The sequence below is a fragment of the Silurus aristotelis genome (assembly GCF_946808225.1).
Source record: "Silurus aristotelis genome assembly, chromosome: 16".
Lineage (NCBI taxonomy): Eukaryota > Metazoa > Chordata > Actinopteri > Siluriformes > Siluridae > Silurus > Silurus aristotelis.
The window spans coordinates 12,222,938-12,241,860 of NC_139589.1; the positions used below are offsets into that span (position 1 = coordinate 12,222,938).

The window sequence follows — 18,923 nt, forward strand, 5'->3', positions numbered from 1 at the left end:
CTTCTCCAGAGTGCTTTGGACCTCAGACTGGGCTGAAGGTTTACCTTCCAACAAGACAATGACCATAAGCACACAGCTAAAATAACGATGGAGTGGCTTCACAACAACTCTGTGACTGTTCTTGAATGGCCCAGCCAGAGCAATGACTTAAACCCAAATGAGCATCTCTGGAGAGACCTAAAAATAGCTGTCCGCCAACGTTTACCGTCCAACCTGACAGAACTGGAGCGGATCTGCAAGGAGGAATGGCAGAGGATCCCTGAATCCAGGTGTGAAAAACTTGTTGCATCCTTCCCAAAAAGACTCCTGGCTGTATTAGATCAAAAGGGGGCTTCTACTAAATACTGAGCAAAGGGTCTGAATACTTAGGACCATGTGATATTTCAGTTTTTCTTTTTTAATAAATCTGCAACAATGTCAACAATTCTGTGTTTTTCTGTCAATATAGGGTGCTGTGTGTACATTCATGAGGAAGAGAAATGAACTTAAATGATTTTAGCAAATGGCTGCAAAATAAAAAAGAGTGAAAAATTTAAGGGGGTCTGAATACTTTCCGTACCCACTGTATATATATATATATATATATATATATATATATATATATATATATATATATATATATATATATATATATATATATATATATATTGTATATATATATATATATATCTTAAAGATTTTAATTATCAGGACATACTTTCACAACTTTGACATGTTTAAATGTGAAATTTGTAATTTGACAGTCTCGATTGTCTCAACCTCTATATAAGTGGTAGTGCAGTAAAATGTTAGGTCTTGAGTTTAAATCCCAGCACTACTAAACTGCAAGTGCTGTGTGTACTGTGCCCTTGACCCTCAACTGCTCTGGATAAGAGTGAATGCCATATGCTGTAAATGCAAATGCATCATTAATGTTGAAGCCTGAAAAATTATAGTAGTAGATTCAGAACAAAACATCACAAATTTTATGCAGCAAATATCTTATATCTAAAGCAGCCACAAATGTGGAACATCAGGGGATGGATAATGAATGTAATGAGCTCATTATGTGGTGATTAATGGGGATATGTTATGCAGCAGATTTCAGTGTGCAAATCGGATTACAGTGTTTGAATCTGAATTTAGTGTGTAAATACTGTATGTGCATGTGTGTGTTTCAAATAGTCCTGAGTCCTGATCGAATATTGCTTGCAGATTGTATGTCTATTAATTAAAACTTATGGAATATGTTTTTAATAGAGAGGGGTGAATTAAAATATGGCTAGTCTCAAGAGAAATTTTGTTTTTTTTTTAGTCCCTGAAATAAAGAAGGGAGGCCCTTTGCCTCCTCCTCCTCCTCCAGCGTCACATCCCAGTACCCATTCAGCTCCGTCTTTGCCTCCACGACCTCCAGGGCCCAGGTCTGTACCATTCCAGTGTTTAATACTGTATTTAGTGTTATTCAGCAAAAAGAATATAGAATGAACATATAATATATACAAACACACTGCAAGTCAGGAGGTTCTGATTCACATGGTGTTTTTTTTTTTCCACCAACAATCATCCACTATATAAAGAACAAAAATTGAACACATAAGTGTGTGCTGGTATAGAAAATGAATCAACAGAAGAGTGGTATGATAATCAAACGAAGTATTTCCTCTTGTCCTGTAGTGTTTTATTCCTCTACCGACACAACCATGTGCCACTGGTTTACAATTTCAACATGTGATCCGTTTGATCCATTTATAGTTTGTCTAATGTTGTGGAACTGCCATAAGACAAGTTCCCGTTATCATTTGCATTACAGCAGGGTTAAAATTTATTTCCTCACAAAATTCTCTTTTTTTCTGTTTAGATTTCATAAAGCAAGAAATGCTGAGTGTCATGTTAAACCCCAAAGTATTAACTTCTCCATTCTAAAATCTTTTACTGTTAAAAAAAAACAACACTTCACAAGCAATGATCGCACACATTTTCTTTTATGTGGGTCATCTGCCTTGCATTTCCCTTCAGATTAACTGTTATTATAGAACATACAAGAATGAGAGTGTTAATAAAAGTGTTAGAAAAAGTGTTAGAGAAAATGAACCATCACCTTCTAACCAATCAGAATCCAAAATTGAGCAACATTGGTATGTAAAGGCTAATAGCATTAATGTTATGCTTCTATATGTTTCTGACACAGAGTACAGGACGATGAGGACTATGATGATGTTGGTGATTTGAATGACTCGTTTGGTGAGCTAACAGACCTTTGATATGTATTGGGTTTTTTCACTTTGAAAAAAATAAACTCTTGATGCCACACACACTGGAATGTATACTATAACACAAAGTCATGCACAGTAATGCTGCTAATTCCACTTACCATTAAGACAGACTACACAGAGATATTAATTCGTGGAAATGATTGCATGTTAGCGTGAATAATTTTGCACATGCCAGGAGTGCCTTTCTTTTTATTTATTTTTTCTAACTTATGTAACCGATAAGAAATAAGGGCTACGAATACTGTAGTTTCTCTCTGAACCATAGGGGGCACTGTGGGACTAAGTTGATTGGAGCCTAAGCATTTTTTTCTAATTGTAATTCTTCTCCTCGTGAATACCAGCAAAAATAAAACTTCTGAAATTTGCAAGCAGAGAATTGAGGCAACACTGACAAAGTAGAAATAATTGGAACTCTGATTAGTTTTGTGAGTACTAGAAAGTCTGGATAAACAAAGATTGTCAGCTTAGCCTAGCAAGACTGGTAGATAATGATTTTAAATACACATGTCCATGGAACTCTGGACCAACATACCACATGCACCTAAGAAACAAACTGAACATTTAAGGGGGAATTTACTTCATTTTTTATTATTTTAAAGAGCTATCTTGTTTATTGTGCCATCTATTTTGCACTGTTGTTAAGGAGGCAATAAAATTGTCAGTAGATGGTAGAGTCTTTTCTTTACTGCAATTGGATCAGTGCCATAGGCACTATATAAAAACTTGGCGAGCCAGCCAGGAGAGGTTTCCTTAGTAGTAGAGCTCTTTGTTGAGTGAAAGTTGACCAGTTGACACTTTTGTTGCATTTTGTTACCATGTCTTTGAATCCTTTGATTTGTGAAAAGGGTAAAATAAAACATGGATGCAATCGGATCAGAAAATGTTAAAGTGCCCAATTCAGTCTTAGTGAATGGCTTGACTGGTGATAAGTTAGACAATGAAGTTCTTGAGTACTTAGCAAAGTTTGGTTCTATTTAGAGAGTAATTAACATTACTAATGCTGAAACTCAGTATAAAGACACATCCATTGTGGAGTTTACCTCAAGTGAACCAGTTAAGTTTCTTTGCAGTAATTTACCCTGCAAAAGGATTAGCAGTAATCCAAATGTTATTCACCACATTCAGCTACTATCTGAGCTGTATGATGATGACAAAGGTTCCAACATAACTCATTCTTATTTAGCTGAATTGCAGGGATTTGCTAAACTAAGTGGCACTGACTTTGAAAGAGTTTAGAAAGATGAGTTAGCTAGAATATAAGGGTCTAGTAAAAGCCACTGCACAACCGAACCAGATGTGACAGTAGCTAGCAAAAAGCTTACTAGCAACATAGCCCAAGCTGAACCGATACCTACCAAAAGTAGAAATAGGTTCTCAGCCCAGTCCCATGAGCCTGATGCACTACCATTCATTGTAGACATAGGGAAATCACCCTTACATAGAAAACAAGCTTCCTGTTTTACCTTTGAACAGCTCACCACTCCTGAAGTCCAGAAGGTAGTTGTTGAGTATGTCATTAAGTCACAGTGACTTGTCTCCCCTTTACTATGGCTATGGCAAGCTTAGGCATTTTTCTGGGAAAATTCCATGCCCACACAGACACATTGTCAGACACATTGTAAAGAAAATAGTTGAAAGCTTCCTTCAATCTGCTAATTTTGTAAAGCATATTGGGCCAAAAGCAACTCCCAGAGATTATCTTAGTTTGCTTGCCATAGCATATGCGGTGTTGATGATGGAGATGAGCTCTTTGCAAAATTCCTGAATACCAATCAAAATACAGGTAAAAAAAAATCCTTCTAGCTATTTGCAATAGTAATAATAACTACTAGAGTAGTTATTGATGCCAGTGATTAAGAACGCCAGCTGCTTAAGCAATTTTAAAATAAAACCAAAGACCAGGCATGTTCTCTAACATGGAGGATTATGTCACCAATGATATAAACATGGCAATTGCTGCAGATGCATCATCCTCTGCCAGTACACAAAAGCTGGAAAAACTACTTACCCAGCTGCAAGCTCAAGTAGCTTCTCTGAAAGCATCCCTGAATGGTAACTCTAACCAGACCCCTGCTAATAAAGCAATACCTGAAGCTAATGTTTCTACAAAAAAAAAACACCCTATGCTCAGGTGACTCAAAGCTCACAAAGATGCCCTAATCCGGGTTACTGTCTGGGCTAAGTGTGGTGAGGATGATCATTTTGCTTAATCTTGCTGTAAACTCCAATTTGGTTCAAATTAAGCACAATGAGTTTAAACAAAAACAAAAGACCTGGGAAAAACTAAACAAACATGATTTAAAGTAAAGGAAGATCTTTCAGGAACTGAGATTAAGAATCAATGTCCCAAGACCAAAACACAGTTTCAAGCCTCTAAAACTTGAAGAGTCTTTTTCAGCTCTTGCAGATGGTTTTTGGTAATGGACCTTAAGTTCGGCTATTACCAAATTGAAATGGAGGAGCATGATAAGCCTAAGACCACGTTTGTGTGTCCCTTTGGGTTCTACAAATGTAATCGTATGCCCCAGGGCATCACTAACGTGCCCAGTACCTTCCAACGTTTATTGGAAAGATGTATGGGCAGTCTTAATTTGAAAGAAGTACTAGTGTTCTTGGATGATGTCGTAGTGTTTGCAAGTACATTAGAAGAGCATGAAGCCTGGATTTTACAGGTTCTTCAGCAATTAAGGGAACATGGCTTAAAACTCTCCCCAGTAAAATGTAGGTAATACTCAAAGAGTGGAAACGACTTGAACTGAGAAATGGCCTTCTCTGCAGAACTCGCCAACCATTCACACGTGTCTCCATGATGATATGGGGCATATGGGTTTGGAAAGAACTCTTGAGTTCAAGGTTTTATTGACCTAAGATAGCTATGGATGTGGACAGAAAAATCAAGTCGTGCAGATGTTGTGTTATGTGGAAAACACCACCTGAGATAGCAGTAGCTTGTTTGCATGGACTATTTGTCATTGGAGCCAGACAATCATAACACCAAAGGCATCTTGGTTATAACTGATCACTCCACCAAATATGCAGTTGCCATGCCAACCAACGATCAGAAGGCCAGAACTGTTGTAAAATGCCTTTGGGAGCAGTATCTGGTGCATTTTGGATTTCCAGAGCCATATTGCCAGACGGAATTCACAAAAGGTGGCTGATCGAAACAAACGCTGTTTTGATAAGCCATTGAGGGGGTCAACATTAGTGGAAGGTGATTAAGTATTTTCGCAGATAAGTGGGAATCCACCATGTACAAAGTTCTGAAATAGAACGTTGCGTAGGGATCCTCTACTGCCTGGTGGTGACTTATTCCAAGCAGAGGAAGTTGACTAGGCTGAGCCCAAGGTCTGCCGGCCAAGGACAAGAAATGTCCAACCGCAACATTGTGAGGTTGAGTCAGAGTTGAAGGATGACTTGCCCTTTTATCCCACCCGGCTACCTGAGGAAAGGTTTGTTTATCTGTATAAAATCCCAAAGATACAGAAACTAAGTAAAACCACATAAATGAATGACAATATGACAATAGAATTGCCAATTGTACTACTGACTTCACTAACCCAGAATGAGCTTCATACCGATCACTCTGTGTCAACGGAAGAACCTGTAGACACAACTCCTGAAACAATTGGGGAAGAGGAACCGGGCATTGCGCATGAACAGCATCTGGCTGGGGAGGACTAAAGTTTACTGGATGTGACAAACACAGAAATTCCAACTTTAGTTTTTTAACCAGTAGATGAGAAATATATATTTGGAAATTCTGGAGTAATAGAAGTTAGAGATGAAGTTCAACAAAATACTGATTTTGATGCAGAAACTTGTAAGGACACCGATGGAGGAAAGGAAAGTGAAAGTGCGCATGTAGAAACAAATGCAATTGGGGAAGCAATTGGTTCTATTAGTAGACCAGGGACATCAAGGCAACGACCTTTAATTAAGCACTTTTCAGCTTTGGTGACAATGATTTTTCCCTTATCGAGGTTGTTTAGACTGAACCGCATCAGTGGGCTCATTTTATGTTTTTAAAGAGCTCTTTCTTTTATTGTTTTTTATTATTATTGTGTGAATATTGTTTACGGTGCCATCTATTTTGCACTGTTGTTAATGAGGCAATAGAATTGTCAACTGGAGCTTCTCGTGTGAATTGGCCTAACTTACCTCTCATCAAACCTGTCTTTTCTTTACTGCCGTTGAATCAGTGCCATAGGCGCTACAATTACATTCACACATAAAGATTTACAAAATTCTGTTATGTCAGTGGCGACCAATCTTTTCTACAAAAAGTCAGTGTGGGTGCAAGTTTTCATTACAACACAAGCCACACCAGACTCCACCTGTTTAGATCTTGTTTTTTAATGGACTATCAGGTTTGGTGCTTGCACCCACACCGGCTTTATGTGGAAAAGATTCGACATTCCTGTGTTGTGTAAAAGTTTAAAGAAACAGATTTTCTTTTTGTAAATTAAGCCTTAAATTACATATGAAATCACCTCAAATATGTACAAAGAATTTTTGATTTGTGAATCAGACACCTTGATAAGTTATGCAATTTGCTTAGTGTTACAAGTATAATTTCTCCTAAAGCACCAATGAATAAAGACCTATTAAGTTAAACTCATAAGCATTGTAAAAGAAGCAGTAATTTAATCTGCACATTGTAACTTTGCAGGAAATGCAGGACGCCGAGACGAGGTAAAAGCACTGACTTCTGTATAACTAATTTGCTGTTTGTTGAAATGTATCTGTGACGGTTGCTCTTCTTCTGCACAGGGAAGTGGAAGTGATGGGGAGACGTATGAGGAACTTGATCAATGGTACGCCTTTTTTTTTCCCCTGACCACATGTAGTTCAGTTTCTGTTAGTGCCTTGCAGATGCTGATTAGCTATGCTAGTTTTGCTGCATTAATAGCACCAGTGTGTTTGGTATAATAAGTAGTTTTTTTAACATTAACATAAAAACCACAACACAGTGCAAAAATCCACATCTGCATGTATACGTGCGTGCATGCGCGCGCGCGTGTGTGTGTGTGTGTGTGTGTGTGTGTGTGTGTGTGTGTGTGTGTGTGTGTGTGTGCTGGTGTTGGTAATTTCAGGACTGCACCAGAAGTGAAGGAGCAAGAAAAGAAACGGGAAAAGGAAGAGAAAAAGCGAGCAGAGCAAGAAAAGAAAGACCAGAAGGAACGTGAAAAAAAAGAACAAGAGGCCAGAAAGAAATTCAAAGTGCGGCCACATCAGTCATCATATCATAATATTCATCATAAATGTATATGAATGAGCATCATATAAAATAAAATGCAATATTGTGTTTGTTTTCTGTAGATGTCAGGGCCCCTGCAAGTCATCCATAAAGTCAAAGCAAGGGTAGACTGTAAAGGTGGGAGGAATGACCTCAGCTTTAAACAGGGCGACTCGATCGACATCCTCCGGATTACAGACAACCCCGAGGGCCGATGGCTGGGCAGGAATCAAGAAGGGGCCTGTGAGTATCGGGAAATCACATTTTTACTCATATCAGAAAGCTACCGAACTCTGTTTTGTTCACCATTTTGCTAACCATGCATCTGTCTCTGATCATGTGACATCACCATACAAGCTTTCCTAATTAAAGCTCATTTACGAAGCCTTGTATGACAAACACTCTACAGATTTAAAGGCTGTACTGAAAAAGGAAAGTAGAATTGTCTTGAATATTGTGAGATTTATGTAGTATATACTATAATACAATTAGAAAACCTATTTCAAAACATCTGTTGTTATTTCAAGTAGTTTTCTTATATTGGCTGCTCATTGAAACAACATTTCTACAAGGAGGAACATCTGTCAATGGAATAAAAAAAAAACTGCGTCTGGATTTAATTATCTCGTTTTTTTCCCTGTAATCTCTTGTAATATAATAAGATATTATTACATGCTATTTTTTTCACAGTGTAATAAACAGTCTTTTTGACTTATTCACTTAAGAAAGAACTATGGAGGCAAGCTGCTATAAAGTGATAAGAGGAACCAGCTTTGTTTCCCCTGATATTTCACAATAATTCATGTAACTCTATACAGTAGGATACAGTCATGGATACAGTACATCATGATGGGTCATGTATTGATGTTGAAATGAGTGTTGTATTTGTGTAAAATGGCATAATCCAAACTTTGGGTCACTGCTAAAGATGCTAAAACACAGTTTTTCCATTTCAGTCGGTTATGTGAAGACTGAATCGGTCCAGATCGACTTTGATGTTCTAAAAAATCAAAGTAGGCCTCTGCCTGAAAATGATGGAGATGTGTATGATGATGTGGGGTCTCAGGAGGATAGTAGGTACCGTATCAGCACTCGGTCCAATTCTGCATGTCTGACCTTTACTTTATTCATGCAACATAGTTTTTTAATTGACATAATTATTTTTCTTTTCAGGGGCAACAGTGGTCCAGGAGGTGAGTCTGAACTGGCTGGTTCAGTATCATCCAAATTAAAGTACTACTGCCAAAACATGTTTTGTGTCTCCCATTTTCTTCTTTATTTCTGGACTTCAGCTTTGAAACTGATGGAACTAATTATAGACATCCGTCTCACCTGAAACCACATTCAGTTTTGCTAATGTATTTTAGGGCACTGTTTATTCGAATCACCTTAACATACATACATACCATTCAGAGCTCTGCATCTTAATTAAAGTGCTTTACATCTAAATAATTAAAAGGTCAAATGAATGAACTCTATTTTCTTTTAGACTATAATGCCGTTTAAACGTTTTTTAAGTACAGGGTAACGTGTCTAACACTGCCCTTTGCTGTTCTCAGTCATTCTGCCTCCACCACCCGAGGGACCGGATGACGTATATGATGATCTGGATGATTCCAGTCTTAATGTCAGGTGAGTGCATTGAGAATGTGGGAAAACATGTTAATGGCTGTCAAACACCTTTAAAACCTGCAAGTGAGTTTTAGATTGCTATTTAAATGCATTTGAATATTAATTTGATATAAAAAATCTGCCCTCTTTTTATACTGCCATCAGACAAGAAAGGTAAAACTAGCAGTTTATATCAAATGTAAAACTACTTCCACCTAGGGGTCCTCAGGTGTTCAGGAGTTAATATATCTTTATAAGGAAAACCATCTAAAGGTTACCACCCCTCAAATATTTATCAATTAACTACGCCTCATACATTTAAATGGTTTTTAGGTTAGATTAAATGTTGTTGAATGTCTGTGTGTGATAAGTTAGTTCCACATTGAATAAATGGCTTATAGCAAAACAAAAAATCACCACAACAACAATTATATGTTTATCCTTTATCGATATTACTTTTAAAATTCTAGACTGTTCATGTCGTTGTAAAGGCAGGGGATCAAATCATTATTTCCCCCACTGTATGGACACATATAAAATAATTTTGTTTTTTAAAAAGAAAAATTATTTGAGTCCTTCAATTTTTTAATTTTACAATTACTACGAGCTGTGTGTGTGTGTGTGTGTGTGTGTGTGTGTGTGTGTGTGTGTGTGTGTGTGTGTGTGTGTTATTGTAAATCATAACATAATGCATCATCAATGTCATTAGCAGCCGGGAGCCCGGGTCTCTCACCAAAGCACGCAGCTTCATTCGGATGCTAAAGACCCCCACTGACTGGAGAAAAAACCCTGTCAGCATTAACGTGTAATTTCTCTATTAGTAAGATGGAGTCAGACAATGATTTTTTTTTTAAATCATATTTTCTCACTCCTCTCGATTATTTTTTACTACTGAATGAATTACTGTAATGAATTACTGTAATGATCAAGGCCTTGAAGAACCTAATGCTCAAATTCACACCAAATCATAAAACTGACACTCCAATCTATATACAAATCCCTCCTGAATGACTCTTTCATTTATTCACTTCCCTTACTTTCCTCACTTCCCACTTTATTACTGATCATAAATTATTGTGACACTTCTTTTCACTGATTTCTTTTTTCTGCCAATGATTTAGAATGTTTGCTGTTGATTAATAAACTTCTACAGAAAAAAAATATGAGTGCACTTTGACCAATTATCGGTATAAACAGATTTTTGTCTAAAAATGTTTCTCACAAAGACAATAAAACTGCACAAAAAAAAAAAAAGGTTGGAAGGAAGCAGTAAAAACGGTCATATATCAACAAACCAGTGTATTAACTGAGTGTATGTTGGTAATAAAACACTTTATATGAGTAAAGGAATTTTAGTTCCTGTTATACGTTATAGCAAATATAAACATATAAAAGAGCCTCACTTTTTTCTCTTAAAGTTAAATAGACCAAAGAAATGCAGCTTTCCATGTTTTTGGGAAAATGCAAAGCATAATCATATTATCCTGAATGTACAATTACAGTTTTCTGACTGCTACAAAGTACTGACACTGGAGACTCCTTCCATCAATGTTAAATAAACATCTCCTTTATAGAAGCCTCACCACACCAATAAATATGTTAATGTGGAATATTATGAGGAACATTTACCATACAGGTCCCTGTGAAAAAGTTTGCCTCTACAGAAGAGCAAATCTATTAGAACAGCTTCATTACTATCATTTGGGGTTTTTTTGGCCAATCAGATGAGAAAATTTAAAACTGCTGTGGTGTCATTTGAATCTGATTGGTCAGTAGGTATGCATTATTTTCTCTAAATTCACCTCTCAGACAGTAGATCCAGCTCGAACATTACTGCTGGTTAATGCATTGTTTTAATACATTGCTGTTTCTATAGTTTTAGTAAATGCCAGAAGTAGTTAAATAAATATTGATATCTATATATGATAAATAGATATTTTTGAATGTGTATTTGTTGATGTGATTGGGTTTTTTGCTAGGAGATGTTAGGACAAGTATCATCTAGGGAGGCATTCTCACCTTCCAGCTTTTGTGGGTTTTTATAGAAAATTTCCCTGGGCATTTTTTTTCTTCAGTTTTTATGCTTTTCTTTTTTCTATGAAACAACAAGTTTAGATTTTTTGACAGAGAAAAAAAGGAGGCTGATGAGAGAATAGATGTAAGGAACCAATTTCTCAAAAAAAGATTTAATGTTGCGCAATATTAAATCAAACGAGAAACTGTTCAAAGAAATGTGACATGATATTCATATAGTACATTGAGTATATAATCAATTAAGATCATACACTAATGTGAATATAATACACTTCAGGTGTTCTAGTTAAGTGTTTTATGCGTTGTAGGTGTTTTTTCTCTCAAATATCAAAGTGCACTCAGACTTTGAAACCTGTCTTTATACTGTCAACTGGTTTGGTTGTTAAATAAATGTTTGTGTATTTTCAGGGTTCCTCCTCCTCCACAGTTCAGTCCAGAGGATAACCAAGGTAAAGAGCTCTACATGGTAACCCAAACATATAGACCTTTGACTGTCACACAGCACATCTACTGTATAATGTTCCATTCGAAACACATTTGCACATATTGGTCACATGGCATCTCCACAACAACTGCATACACCAAACGAAAATGAGTTAATGTATTCATGTTTTTAAACAATAGCTGTCTGTCCTTTATCATCATTGATTGGTCTTTTCATACCTCCTCCACTAAAGAAACTTTTCAAGAGATGTTTGTTTAACACTTGTTAATAATTAGTTGAATCTGTTTCAAGTGTGGGAATAATGTTTTCTGAAATGGCAGTATATGCAAATTTGGATAGTAAATTCTTGTGCAGAACGCACAATAAATAAGACTGTTATATCTATAGACATTTTCCCCAGAATGTTTTTGCGACCTGGTAGAACCTCGTCTGTGGTCTGGTACTGGGACATGACCCGGTGGTTGGGGATCTCTGTCTGAGCATTGAGTATTAAATAATTAACATTAAATATTAATGTAAATGCAAATGTATTTAATCTTAAAAGCACCACAAAATCTATTGATCCTCATCAAAGGGATACAAAGGCACCAAGCTGCAGATGATTCTCTTTATAAACATGTATTTTCATATTATGCCCTGATGATTATGATGCAATGACACTGTCATATTGTAACTAAAGGCTATAATAGTGACAATAAACTGATAGGGCTTAAAGAATGAACATGGGAACTTCCACACTAATTTCACTCATTAATAATCTGGGATTTAAGGTAATGGTCTATGAATAGCTAAGCTGTAGGCATTTCTAACAGTCTCACAATCATTTTTCTTACCCTGCATGTGCTCTAATACAATATCGCTAATCAATAGAGATCATTATTATAATTAAGAGCTCATTAGCGAAAAGCTGTTCCGAGGGTGTGTATAAGATCGTCAACGAGACAACAAGATTTGAAATGGAGAGAAAATTTTGCGAGACGTAGAATGGATTGCTGAGAAGATGCCATGCTTAAAGAATACTAAAAACATATGTGTATTTAGAGATAAAACAGATGGAGATATTAGAAAAAGACAAAACCAAACAAAAAAACAATTAACTCATGAAGTAGGAGGAATTAAACCATACATGTTTTCCGATAGAGAAAAATGATTTAAAAGTTTCATTTCAGTACAAAGAAATTAATGTTTAGATTTAAAACAGAGGCTCTTATGATGTTACTATGAACATGGGAACATTGGAGTTACAGTTTATTAATGATGGTGTTAAAATGGAGCTGAACATGTGTGTATATTCTGTGTTTAGCCGAGGAAATATATGATGATGTGGACACACCACAGCCTCCCACCAGGTACACTGTCACACCATGACAACCCTCTATTTTCTACAGTAAATGTATACTAGCAGTCTAAACTAGACATTTACTCGCCTTCACACATGCTCCCATATGGATCTTTCAGTATGCCTCCTTCCAAACTGAAGCCGGTGAAACCTGATGCTAAGCCTGAGGACCCAAAGAAGCAGAAGAAATTTGAGAAAGAGGAGAAGGAATTCAGGAAGAAGTTTAAGGTACTGTCTGCAGTGTGTTTGTATACATCAAATGTACATTTACATGGCATTTAGCAGACGCCCTCACCCAGAGCGACTTACAACTGAGCAGTTCAGGATTAAGGGCTTTGCTCAAGTGCCCAGCAATAGTGGCTTGGTTGTGCTAGGATTTGAACCTTCCGATCCAGAGTTCAATGACCTTAACCACTGAGCTACAACCTTCCAAATCAAATTAGACCATACTACAGAGGCAAAAGTTTGTGGACACCCGATCATAAGATTGTAGGTGCTTTTTGAATCCCATTCCACATTTAGTCCCTATTTGCTGTCATAATAACCTCTATTCTCCTGGGAAACTGAGAGAAATTTTGGAGCGTGCTTGCAGAGCTTTGTGCTCAATCAGCCACAAGTTTATTGTTTGCTTAGTCTCATAGTGTGGAGGAGGCCTGGGGTGCAGTCAGCGGTCGAATTTATTTTTAAGATGTTGGGCTGAGGTCAAAACTCTATAGCAGGGCTCCCAAGAGCCAATTAATGTAACTCAAATCTTCATGGGGCTCACTTTGTATACAGTGGCTACCACATCCAAAGACATCCTATACAACTGTGTGTAACAGTTTGCGGAGGAGTCACATTAAAACGACTGTCCCAAAACTTTTGACCATGTTGTCTATATTGATATTATATTGCTATTACTTAATACTGACACAGTAATCACTCTGTATTGCGTTTGATACTAGGCGCATATCATTACACAGCTTTTCCCTGCAACCTGGTCCTTTAGGCTCAAATCATTCCTTGGACCAGTTCTACAGTGCAAGTGGTCTAAAGTTTATTTAATTTAGTTTCTACCTGCATCTAGGTCCCATTTACATCTGTGAGACAATCTAGTTTCTGTTAGCCTCTACAATATAAACACTCATTTCCTCACATGCCACTGTTTTGTTTTCTATCTCGAAATAGCATACAGACAAACCACAAAACACACAGAGAAACATGCTACAGAGATACTACAAAGCTTCTCTTTTCTGAAGATGTTGCTGCAGCTGAAAACCATTACAAAAAGCTTTACCTCTGACTGCTACAAAATGCTGACATTAAACAAATATTGCAAAAATGTCTCCTTACAGAAAACCTCACCATAGCTATGTTTAAACGTTATGTAGATCATACAAGTCTCTTTAACCATACTTTGCAATCAAAACATATGACATGATTACATAACATTATGACAGGTGAGGTGAATAACACTGATAATCTCTTCATCATGGCCCCTGTTAGTGTCAGCAAGTGAACATTTTATAATCAGCAAGTGAACATTTTGTCCTCAAAGTTGATTTGATAGAAGAAGGAAAAATGGGCAAGTGTAAGTATTTGAGCCAAATTGTGATGGCTAGACGACTGGGTCAGAGCATCTCCAAAATCTGCAGCTCTTGTGGGGTGTTTCTGGTCTGCAGTGGTCCACTCTTGTTGCTGAAGGACCACAAATCTCCATAAGCACAAACCAAAAGCTAGTGGTAAATATTCACAGAAGAGTAGAGGTTATCGCAGCAAATATACTTTCTTTTGGCTTCTCCCATTAGGGGTCACCACAGCATGTTTGATTTGGCACGTTTTTATGCTGGATGCCCTTCCTAACGCAACCCTCCCCATTTATCCGGGCTTGGGACCGGCACTAAGGCTTGTGCAACCTTAATGGCTGGGGTCGGTTCCCTGACAAGGAATCGAACCCGGGCCGCAGCGGTGAGAGCGCCGCATCCTTACCACTAGACCACCAGGGAAGAGGTTATCGCAGCAAATGGGATGCTCAAAAACACATACAAATCTTTAGGCCTCTATAAACGTATAGTGTTGGTAGAATCTTTTTACTATAAACCTGTGATTTGCAGCTGTTATAGAAAACAAACAAATCACTTCCAATAGAATTCCTCAGCACTGTGGTATTAAATAAATGCGGGTCAATGGAAGATATGGTGTGTGATTTTAATATCACTTTGTTTTTATAAGTATGCTTAGTACTAAGTACTGACATCTGCACATGTATTGTTTCCAGTTTGATGGTGAGATCCAGGTTATGTATCAAGTGACTATAATCAACAATAAGAAAGGCAGTGGAAAGGATTTGACAGTGCAGGCCGGCGAAATCCTAGACGTCATCAGCAACTCGGACAATGACAAACTAATCTGCAGGAACAAGGATGGAAAATGTGAGTGAGCCACTTTTTAATGACCATCTCCGCACAAAAGAATGAATAAAATAAAGTAACCCTGTATACTGTATATTTTGTTTTCAGTCGGATATGTCCCAAACAGTAACATTCGGACTGAGTGAGTTGTGCTTCAAAGCATTTTTTTTTTTAATAAAAAAATAAGTGTTTGTCAACGCACTAAAAATTATTTGTTTCTTTTGTTCTATAGAGATAATGACATCTATGATGACGTCGGTGATGGTATGTGCCCTGAATTGATTATTTTTTGTCTATCACATAAAAAGTCACGCCATAATGTTAGGCTGCTTTTTATGCTCATATAAACAAGGTGCATGTGCAAATGCAGTCACCATAACTAGAATATTACATTTTAATTTAGTTTTATCCAGAGGCAACTTTGGCAAAGAACAAATCCCTAAAACAATATCAGAAAGATTCTTCGAGAAGAACCAAACTAAGGAAACACACCTTAATCTGAGTGACATTGAATAGCGTGCTTCTAAATCATTTCCTTTTATCTTTAGTCAAAATGTGCAATTTTGTAATCAGGAAATGTATTATAGAGAGAACTCTCAACTGTGGAAACTGCAGTATAAAGCCATTTTTATGGATTCTAAGTGGTTCAGCAGTTGACTATCCTGCTAGATGTAATTTCCTATTACATTATGTCATCAAAAGTATGTGGACACCTGATCCTTACATCTCTTTCATTCTGAAATAAGTTGAAAGTACAGAATTATCAAGAATCACTATGTGTGCTATAACAATAAGATTTCCTTTCACTGGAATTAAGAGGCCAAACATATTCCAGCATAACAATCCTGACCTGAATACTTAAACTCTGACTGAACCCCAAGCCTCTTCAGTGAATAGGACGCTTACCAAACACTGGAGTGTACTGGTGTTTTGGAAAAGAAAGTCATGTGTGAAAGCAGCCTTAAACACACCTGCCCAGTTAAATCAACCCCTATTTTAGCACCTAGATAAAAGCATCAAGATAGAAAGACTACTGTACATCCTTTTAATGGGCTGCAATCAGTGTTCCAAACGTAAACGTATTTGTACCGGATTTTTTTCGGTACAGGGCTTTCGGTTAGCTACACATGTGTACTGAATGCAATCCTTTTTATGTGTGAAACACAAGTGTAATCAGAAACAGTCTCTTTAGAAACGTATAAAGTGGCAGACCAGAAGTTTGTTTAGCCTCCGCCTGGCACTTTGGGCATTTTTTTAAACTTCAAAACATACACAACAATGATAGAGGTATTAAAAAAGATACTAGAGTTAATGAGCGTCACCTTGGTTACTCACTCCATACCAGAAATAAGATTTATTTTGCATATGCATGAAAACGCTAAAGAATAAAAAAAAGCGCTAGCCACTAACCGAGAATTGGCTAGTGGCTAATGCTAGCACTATACAAACGTAGTTTATGCGGGATACAACTCTCAGTGAAATGAAAAGTTGAAAAAGAAGAACAAAAAAATCTTGAATCCATAACGCCAGGAAGTGTCAAGGAAGTGACTAGCGGCTAACGCTCTTGATTCTTAGTGTTTTAATGTTCAGCTTCAAGAATTTCTCTTAAAAGGAGAAAATCCTTTGTTAAATGTAAAACACGCACTTGCAAACACATCTGTATTGCTCAAATGGGTTCTAACAAATGTCAACTATTTAATTCTTTCTATTTATTTGGTACTTTTTATTTGAATATAAATATATATATATATATATATATATATATATATATATATATATATATATATATATATATATATATATATATATATATATAGATAGATAGATATATATAGATATATATAGATATATTTATTAAAATATTAGTTTATTTATTTATCCATCCAAGTAGGCATTTTATATAAAATCGTTTTATGAATGTAAACTGTTTATATGTTGATCACAAATAATAATAACTGCTAAACAGCTATTAAATTTTTATGTCAAAGCTGCTTCTATCATTTTTCTTTGCTTAACATTACAATAACCATTTATAATTTTCTACTATTTATGAGTTTTCTTTAGTCCATAAAATATAATTGTGCGTGTTCATGATTTGACTAATTAGGTCACACAGAATAAAATACAACTCACTTGTTGCCTAATTTTCCCTTTCCAGATTGCATCTATGACAACGACAACTGATTTGAAGATCGCCAGCCTCCTGATTCAATGAAAACCTGAGGTGGACCTCAGGCCTGTTTAAATGCCCCTTCTGACATTTTATCTGGAGTCAATCCAGTCATGTGACTCAAAGCCAGCAGGAGCTCCATTTCATCAGTTTACAGGAACAATGTACACAGCATCCCTTTTCCTATATGTAGCTGATCAGCTGAAACGTTTGATGTCCTGTCTGTTGGACTACAAAATTATTTCAAAGCTGCATTGTGCGCACTTCATTTGCCTGATTTTTTTTTCTTGATGGTAAAGTATTTACAGATAACAAGGAAACCCAGTGTGCTACTATTTCTTTTCTTCTCTTTTGGTCAAAAAAATAATAATTATAATAAACATATGCAGCTGTAGAACATTTGTACCACTTTATTTATGTAAGAGGCAGTATTTTGTCTTTTTTTCCTGCTGTTATATTGTCAGGGTTTCTTTTGTAATCTTAAGTTTAATAAAGAATTCCATTAAAAGGTATTATTAAAATTGCATGAAATAAATTGTGTTCCCAGTGCAGGTGGTATGGTCTGCGAAAGTGGGATTTTTCTCACTTAATGTCCATTAACCCTATTATTTCTTAATATACACCGGCGATCAAAATTAGAGAACAATTTATAAACAATTGAACAATTCTGAAATAATGTCATCTTCACTGCTCAACAGTTGAAGGAGTTTTTGTCCTGTCTATACCATGCTACCAGAACACCTTTTTCACAAATTAACTAAGGCATTTAAAAAAAAAACATTATTTTGCAAAAAACACACTGATTAAAATTAGAGAACACTTTCAGATATATAATAACCTCCCAGTTATTGGTGTTAATCTGGTACCTGGTGCTAATTTCCTTGATTATCTTTCAACCACTATTAACAGCCTAACTTCCAGTTTCACTGACTCTGCAAGATGGTGGGCCGTTCTAAAGTGACTGAAAGCCTCCGGCAGCAGGTTGTCCAGATGAAGGGATGACCCTATCAGCCATAGCAAGACAAGTTGGTTGTTTCAAATATGTGATTTAAAGAATATTGTATCTTTACATCACAAACTCATTCAAGTCCGCTAAGAAGGCTGGTCGTCCACGGAAGACAAATACAAGAGAGGACAGGACACTGTGGAGAATCTCAATGGGCAATCGTTTCCACACTGCAGCTGGAATTGCTCACCATTTCAGCGCTGAACAGGGTAAGGATCTGTCTCGTCATACAGCGTCTTGACGTTTAAGAGCCTTTGGACTGAAAACCCACTCTGCAGTGACCAAACCTCTCATTAGCAGAAAGAATCAAAAGGCTAGACTAAGCTTTGCTGAGGAGCATGTTGTGTGGACAGAGGAGAACTGGTCCAAAGTTCACTTCAGTGATGAAAGCAAGTTTAATTTATTTGGGTCCGATGGGAAACATTATGTTCGGCAAC

The 18,923-nt window shown here is 36.7% G+C and overlaps 1 protein-coding gene across 8 annotated transcripts in view; it reads left to right on the forward strand.

Annotated features, from left to right (window-relative positions):
- The window catches only part of fyb1b (FYN binding protein 1 b), a 30,745-nt gene extending 12,744 nt beyond the window's left edge, over positions 1–18,001 (forward strand). For 3 of the 8 annotated variants that reach the window (XM_083565095.1, XM_083565098.1, XM_083565097.1), the window contains 17 exons: positions 1,295–1,400; positions 2,168–2,220; positions 6,925–6,947; positions 7,026–7,069; positions 7,349–7,475; positions 7,575–7,734; positions 8,448–8,568; positions 8,665–8,684; positions 9,051–9,123; positions 9,812–9,907; positions 11,545–11,585; positions 12,885–12,930; positions 13,040–13,148; positions 15,178–15,331; positions 15,419–15,452; positions 15,543–15,574; positions 17,469–18,001. In XM_083565095.1, the coding sequence (XP_083421221.1) occupies positions 1,295–1,400; positions 2,168–2,220; positions 6,925–6,947; positions 7,026–7,069; positions 7,349–7,475; positions 7,575–7,734; positions 8,448–8,568; positions 8,665–8,684; positions 9,051–9,123; positions 9,812–9,907; positions 11,545–11,585; positions 12,885–12,930; positions 13,040–13,148; positions 15,178–15,331; positions 15,419–15,452; positions 15,543–15,574; positions 17,469–17,494 (1,265 nt within the window). In that variant the 3' untranslated portion in view covers positions 17,495–18,001. Of the gene's footprint in view, positions 1–1,294; positions 1,401–2,167; positions 2,221–6,924; positions 6,948–7,025; positions 7,070–7,348; positions 7,476–7,574; positions 7,735–8,447; positions 8,569–8,664; positions 8,685–9,050; positions 9,124–9,811; positions 9,923–11,544; positions 11,586–12,884; positions 12,931–13,039; positions 13,149–15,177; positions 15,332–15,418; positions 15,453–15,542; positions 15,575–17,468 lie in introns of all 8 variants that reach the window. The other 5 variants (XM_083565096.1, XM_083565100.1, XM_083565099.1 and 2 more) reach the window with 3 other exon arrangements.
- Positions 18,002–18,923: the final 922 nt, after the last annotated feature.